We start from the raw sequence: 7,376 nt of genomic DNA, 5'->3' as shown, positions 1-7,376 counted from the left end.
ATCTGGATCATCCGGGATGAAGCCAGATCCTGGAGAGTAGCTGATTAGCATGAGTGTGAAGGAGCACAGAAAAGCTGGTGTTCACTTTACAGTCGTGCATGTTTCCTTGTCCTTTAGAATATAACTCTTCACATGTTTCCATGAATTTTTACAAGTTTTACTTTATTTTGTTCCTTCCACGAGATTTTCTGGTTCTCTTCAAATAAAGTCAAAACTTCAGCTGGAACTGGGAGTCACAAGAGTTTATTCCTCCTCTCGTTTTTAAAGCTTTATGTGAAGAACAGCAGCTTTAGGAAGTGAGGAAATCTGCTGAAACTGAAGCTTGGAGCGATGTGCTCTCACTGACCTCCCCCCTTCACGCAATGAGACATTGTCTTTGCATCAGCAGTCTCCATCTCCATACCTGACTTCACAGCACGTGCCATTCTCACCCTGAGCCATAAAAGTGTAGACCCATCAAGTTGTCGGTTTCAGGCTCTCAGTGGGAAATCGGCAGGCTTTTAGAGTGATGATATCAGGTTCTCAGCAAGGAACCATCAGCTACAGGTTCTCAGCAGGTGACTTTTCAGCGAGCAAGAATATAGGATTTGATAGAGACATTTATGAGGGGATACTGCTTCATCTGAACAGTTATTAGTTCTAGTCGCTTGCTGATGTGCACAGTTATGTGCATTTTTGTGTGCACCTTGTTTTGGTCTCATCTCTGACCTCTGACCTCTGTTTCTGGCAGTGCTGAGTATTCGTGGTGCCCAGGAAGAAGAGCCCCTGGACCCTCAGCTCATGCGGCTGGACAACATGCTGCTAGCGGAGGGCGTGTCTGGTCCGGAGAAAGGCGGAAGCTCTGTGGCGGCGGCAGCTGCTGCAGCGGCGGCTTCAGGAGGGGTGGGAGCTGACAACTCCGCAGAGCATTCAGACTACAAGGCCAAGCTGTCCCAGATCCGACAGATCTACCACACGGAGCTGGAGAAGTATGAACAGGTGAGATCTGCATCTTCAGCCTTCTGAAGACGATCAGAACCTTGCTTCTTTTCAAGGCAGTGGAGCTTGTTAATATAAACTGCATTACCTTAATTGAGTCAGAAGACTTTAATGAACACCCAGACGGAGCATTCAAGCTGTAAAAAAGCCTTCACTGGCAGCCTATAAGTTCCACACTGCAGCCTGCAGGATGCGGCGTCTTCGCTCAGGTTGTAACTCTGCTCCTTCTCTGCAGGCCTGTAACGAGTTCACCACACACGTGATGAACCTGCTGCGAGAGCAGTCGCGCACGCGGCCCATCTCACCCAAAGAGATCGAGCGCATGGTGAACATCATCCACCGCAAGTTCAGCTCCATCCAGATGCAGCTGAAGCAGAGCACCTGCGAGGCTGTCATGATCCTGCGCTCCCGCTTCCTGGATGCCAGGTGAGTTCAATACTGCGCGTGCCTTACCCTGCTGCTCAAACATGCACACCTTCCTCCAGATGAAAGTGCTTCACCTCTGCTCACTGCTGCAGGGGGATCTGCACATATTTTCATTGTCATGTCAATAGGGGGGGATCACAAATTTCCTCGGCAGCAGGAAACAGATCTTGCAGTCTCCTCTGCAATAAGGCTGGATTCTTTGCAGAAAGTAGAAATTATGTTTAGCAAAAAACTGTCAGAAGAAAATGACAAGAATATTACAACAAATTAGAATAATCTATAAACTGCATGACTGCAAAATGTTATATTGAATTTACATATATTGTCTCAGATATAGATAAAGGTATAACAGATTCACCCAAATACATAAAGTAAAATCACAGCTAGGATTTATATCACATGGAACTTTTTTGTTTGTTCTTGTTTTACTAATTCAAAAAATGTAAAAATTAAATTACTTTATGAAAACCATAACTATACAGTGTTATTTTACTACATAAAAAAGTTATAAATAGACTTGCTCAATTTATAATTATGCAAATTATTTGGCAAATATGTTATTTTAACCTTCATATATTGCAATCATTATCCCAAAGTAGCCTAACAGCTACATATGTTTGTTTAACTCTTGTGTTGCACTCTATTAGGAGTGCCTAATATATATATGCACCTGATTCACCGTAATTTGAATAAAGACATACTTAAGCCAAATCCAAATTCTTCCTCTACCCCTACGGCGTCTCCCTACCCCTATATTTAGTCTTTCAAAAAGAGAGTTATAGAAAAATACTGTTGCTCAGCTATGCTAGCACGGAGTTGCTAGCGCTTGGAAATACATAACAACATCAGTTTATAACTTTAAAAAGGCTGGGCTAAAACAAGAAGTCATTACTTACATTTAAATATAAATTTCTGAGCTTCAGAGCACACCCACTTGAACAAAAGCATTTCTCCTCCGCGGCACAGCGCAATGCAGACCAACCTTGTGGCGGAGGGCTCTACATTTCTCCTCCGCGACAGTTAGTCCCTAAAAAACACTCTTTCTCATCTAAATGCCCCTACAATTGGAAGGGTAAGGAAAGAAGGGAAGAATTTGGATTCTGCCTCAGAAATGCAATTTTACTTGAATTTTCTTTATTTATCCCTTCCACCATGAGAAAAATGCAACAAAAGCATGTTAAAAACACTGAAACACTTTTTTTTTTTAAATCAGAGTTGGTCTTCACCAGATATATTTCCAGTGTGATCATTTGTAGTTCTGTGAGGAACTGTCTGAGCATAAGAGTCATAATAAACATGTTGCAGATGCTTTTCACAGCATTTCATTCTGTCCTCTTTCAGGTTGTCCCTCAATCATACTGCTCATTGCACTTCTGTTGGTCTCTTTTGCTATCTTAATATTTTTTAATCTTTTATATATATATAAATATGTCACCTTACCGTACAATGGCTCAGCCTTATTCCAGTTTGTTTACTCTGCAGCATTAGCTCACTTTGCTCTACCTTCCTGCCTTGCTACCATTCTGTTTCTTCATGGTTTTGTCTGGCTTACTGTTTTGCAGTCACTTTGTCTTGCTGCAGATGGATTTTACTGCTGCTCCGGCTAAATGGTTCTCTGTCACTTTGTCTCATTTGTCTTAAAAAAAACAATAGCTCTCTAACTGCCTTGCTGCTGCTCTATCTTGGCCTCTTCTCGTCAGTGTGTCACATCCTCATTGTCGCTCTTCCCCTCTGCCTAACTGCTGCTCTTCTTTGCTGCCAGTCTTGCTGTATTTTTGTCTTGCTTCTGCTCTCTGTTGACACTGTTGCAGTTGACTGCATCATTGTAGTTCTGTCTTGATACTCCTCTGCCTTACTGTCTTTGTTCACAGCTGCTCTCTCTCTCTCTCTCCCATTTTACTTTCTACTTACAGACGGAAAAGAAGAAACTTTAACAAGCAGGCCACGGAGATACTGAACGAGTACTTCTACTCACACCTGAGTAACCCCTACCCCAGCGAAGAGGCCAAGGAGGAGCTAGCAAAGAAGTGTGCTATCACAGTGGCCCAGGTACAGCCCCCCCTTCAAACCCTCCTTTATGTCACAGCAATCTTATCTCACAATAACAAGGTGAAGCCGGTGAAGGCAGAGAACTGCAAAGAATCCACATACATTAAACTCAAGGCCAGTGGGCTAGACACACAAACCTTTATGCAATTATTTTTGCCTCGCACAATAATATCAGATCACTATTGAAGCTGGCTTGCGGTTACCCCAAATCACTATAAATCCCACAACGCACTCCATTTAATCCTGAGGATTTTCTAAAGCCTGACAAACAACATTGGTGAATTTATATCATCATCACTCAGATTAGCAAACAAATTAACTCTACAGAGAAGCTTATTCACTATTTGATTGACAAGAGTAAAGCTTCGTTCACACCGAACGTAGGGCACAACATATATGCGTGGGCCGCCCCTCTTCTATTCGCTGCTTGCCACCCGCCTGTGCTGGATGCCACGGTCGCATTTGGGAGGAGCTACCAGCAAATGTTTTTAGCATGATTGCGACATGGAGCGGTGTCTGTAAATATCTCATTTAGAATGTATGGAAGACATGGATAATGTAGAGAAATAAGGTTTATTTATTGGGAAGAGTTTTACAAAAACATTAGTTACACGTCTGTATGTCTGGGTTTACAAGATCTTTCTGAGATTCCGGGATTTGTTTTCTATGACAGTCGCTTCCGCTGTGTTTCTGTGTCTCTGTGGCTGAGTTTGAAGGTTTGCATTAACACAAGGGGGGAAAAATAAAAGCAAAAATAAAATTAAGGGACTTTTTTTCCTTTATTATTGACTCAATGAAAATAAGAAAAATATCACAAAGTTCAGGAAGCCCGAGCGATGCAGCCAAAATTTAGGTAATTTAATTATTAAATCACATTGCTGCTCCCAGACCGTTGTGCTGCCTCCATCTGCTCAAATCGCGCGGCAGGACTTTAGATTGCTTCAATTCCAGTCTTGCCATTGACTAAACACTGAAACTGGCAGCCTCTGCCGTAAAAATCACGTTCGGTGTGAATGCGGTATCCAAGTGCGTTTAACATTTGATTACCACATTTTTCTTCGTTTACAAAGTGTAGCATAGAAAAAAACCCACCAAAATTGTCAATGTTGACTTATTTGCTTTTGAAAGTCTTGAAAACTTTTCTACTTTTCTACTTTCTCAAAACTGACCTATTTTCAAATGTTCAGTTTTGATCTGAACTCAAATATAAGGGTTCTGAACTGTCATAACTATCAGTATTTGTTTTACCGTACTGGTATTTCCTTGTTGTTTTGCTGATGACTTTAAAATACTTTTTTTTGCCTGACAACACTTAAGTTAAAATGTTAATACTTTTATCCTAAAACACTTTTGACATTAATTTACAGGATTTAGCTACAAACGGGTTGTGCCAGGAAGGATATTAGGTATAGGAGCACCCTGCCTTGACCCTACAGTAGCTGGGATAGGCTCCAGCAACAAATGTCCCTGTTTTGAAGAAATTAGGACGAGAAGATGGATGAGTGAACTTCAACACTTCATATTTTTGGCTTTATTTTGATGCAGTTTCTCATTTTCTTTGGGTTTTCTACCATACAGTCTCTACAAAGAGTCCATTAGCCATAGCGGTTGTTGTGGATGTTGACTGATTGTTGCTTCCGTGAATTCTGATGACAGCTGCAGTCATGGTGACATAATGAGACTTTTAATGGCAAATCATTTCACTCCGACACTAATGCAGATTCACAGCAGCAGCCTGTGAAGCCCTGCTGCTGACAGTTGCTCTCCGCAGTGTTACCCACACCATTAAAGCCCACGTGAGCAAAGCACAGCCATTGTGTTTTAAGCTCCTTAATTTCCTTGAAAATAAAACTGCATTCTGTTTTGTTTTTTTTTTTTCGCTCAGGTTTCCAACTGGTTTGGGAATAAAAGAATCAGATACAAGAAAAACATTGGTAAGTTCCAGGAGGAGGCCAACATGTACGCTGCGAGAACTGCCGTCAGTGCGGCTAATGCATCCTCACACGGAAGCCAAGCAAACTCACCCTCCACTCCCAACTCTGCAGGTGAGACAGGAAGTCTCTGGCTCTGTGCTTCCTCTCTGTGCTTTACTGCCAGCAATTAACGGCTTCATCAGCGTTGGTCTGTAAAAACTAAGACAGTACTTTAAGACAAACATTACTCGCTAATTCTCTTAATACTATCAAAATATCTAGTCAATACCATTAGAACCCCCCTCCCAACAAAATCACCCCTTATTCCAAAACCCTGACTGTCCTATCCTTTGGCCCCGAGTGACCAGCTTCATTTCAGTTAGTTTATTATTATTTAAAGCTCCAGTTGACTTAGACAGTCTCTGTGGACTACACAAAAGATTCATGATGGTCATTATAGCCAATTTGTCTTTACTGTATTCTACTATTAAATGTCCAACAGATTATATTGGATTTTGGGGGTAATCACTGTGATCAATAGTGAAAAGAAAAACTCCTTCTAAGTTCAAAGTTAGACTCAGAAAGCGGGACCATCTACTGGGGAATGAGACAGACAGTCAAGGAAATGTTGGAACATCTGTTAGAAGACAAAAGAAATGCAGGAATGCTGCAAAGAGAGATCACATTTTATTTCTTTTCCACTGAGGATCCACATCTTCAAGCTCATGAACACGGAAAACGTCAAACGAGGTCAACGTGGTTTTATTTTTGTGCAGCATAAGTGCGCAACCAGAGTTTTTTTTCTGTGTAACAATGTTTATTAAATAAAGAGGCACAACTCATCATCATCTGAAGATATTAATACACATTCTCACTTCCAACTCGTCATATTTGGACGTATGTTCAGGTCTTTTTGACATTTTGGGTCACCCCAACTTGTCCTTTTTGGACGTGATGGATGTTTATTTTATGTGCTGGCTGTCGGGTGGGATGGGGTACTGGACGCGGTAACAGACCGGTACCGGTTTGCAGCCACAGGGTGGGGACCCCTCATTCATAGGAACAGCCAGCACGTCAAAAAACCATGAGTTGGGGACACCCAAAGCATAAAAAAGTGACACAGAAGGGGCCCAAGCCATACGTCTACATATGACGAGTTGTAAGTGAGAATGCATTGGACAGTCAGGAAGTTTGGTTTTGAGAACTTGTGGATCAAACCACTGCAGACACATTGGTTGTTTCAGCTTCATTGGAACTGGTTGTCAAGAGGAGGCACTTGTCATTCTGTATCATTGCTACTTGCTACTTGCTACTTCTTTTCAGAAGTTTGTGTGACACAAAAATTAACTTTTATCGGATATCCATCAGTGTGTTCATACGTGCCAGGCGCCACATGTTTAAATGTGAATGAAGTCTAAAAGGCCACTGATCTAAAACAGGAGCACAAATACCTTTGATGGGTATTTCTGCATACGTGAAACACACCTGCTGGTCCATTTCTTAAAAGAGGAAACCTGAACTTTAGTTTTCCAATGCAGAGTTATTGCCCACTGATGTTTAAACAATAGTTTAGAAACTTTGTTTCTCAAGTCACAGACTTTTCTAAGCACCTCAATGACCTCAGCTCCACCGGTGGATGGACTAGCCCTAAAGTTCCTGTTTTAACATGGAAGAATTGTGTTGGGATTGAAAAGAACATCCATGTATTCATTCTACAGCCTAACAACACCCTGTCAAAAAACAAATCTTCATCCATACGTTCGTCAGACAGTTTGCCAGAATCTCTGTTGAGTTGATCAAAAGTCATTTTTATATATATATGGTCTCACCAATCTTCTACACATATTTAAAGGAAGGCTAATATGAGGAGAGGGCTGGGAAACCCTGTAGCGGAGCCAATTAGGTTCATATTTCAGACAATTATGCATTTTGTGGTACAAGCACCACATTTTAGAAATCATGGGATCCCTTTCAGAAAAGCAAGTTCGCCACGGGAAAAATCCAAAATGT

The 7,376-nt window shown here is 41.5% G+C and overlaps 1 protein-coding gene across 2 annotated transcripts in view; it reads left to right on the top strand.

Annotated features, from left to right (window-relative positions):
- LOC112150672 (pre-B-cell leukemia transcription factor 1) overlaps positions 1-7,376 on the top strand; it is a 40,984-nt gene that overhangs the window by 26,105 nt on the left and 7,503 nt on the right. Inside the window, exons 3-6 of one of the 2 annotated variants that reach the window (XM_024279129.2) lie at positions 731-978; positions 1,214-1,404; positions 3,318-3,453; positions 5,339-5,387. In XM_024279129.2, the coding sequence (XP_024134897.1) occupies positions 731-978; positions 1,214-1,404; positions 3,318-3,453; positions 5,339-5,387 (624 nt within the window). Of the gene's footprint in view, positions 1-730; positions 979-1,213; positions 1,405-3,317; positions 3,454-5,338; positions 5,499-7,376 lie in introns of both variants that reach the window. The other variant, XM_024279128.2, reaches the window with a different exon arrangement.

This window comes from Oryzias melastigma, linkage group LG4 (assembly GCF_002922805.2).
Source record: "Oryzias melastigma strain HK-1 linkage group LG4, ASM292280v2, whole genome shotgun sequence".
In the NCBI taxonomy this organism is placed as follows: Eukaryota; Metazoa; Chordata; class Actinopteri; order Beloniformes; family Adrianichthyidae; genus Oryzias; species Oryzias melastigma.
The sequence above is the reverse complement of the archived record's forward strand: the minus strand, read 5'-3'. Positions and strand labels throughout refer to the sequence as shown.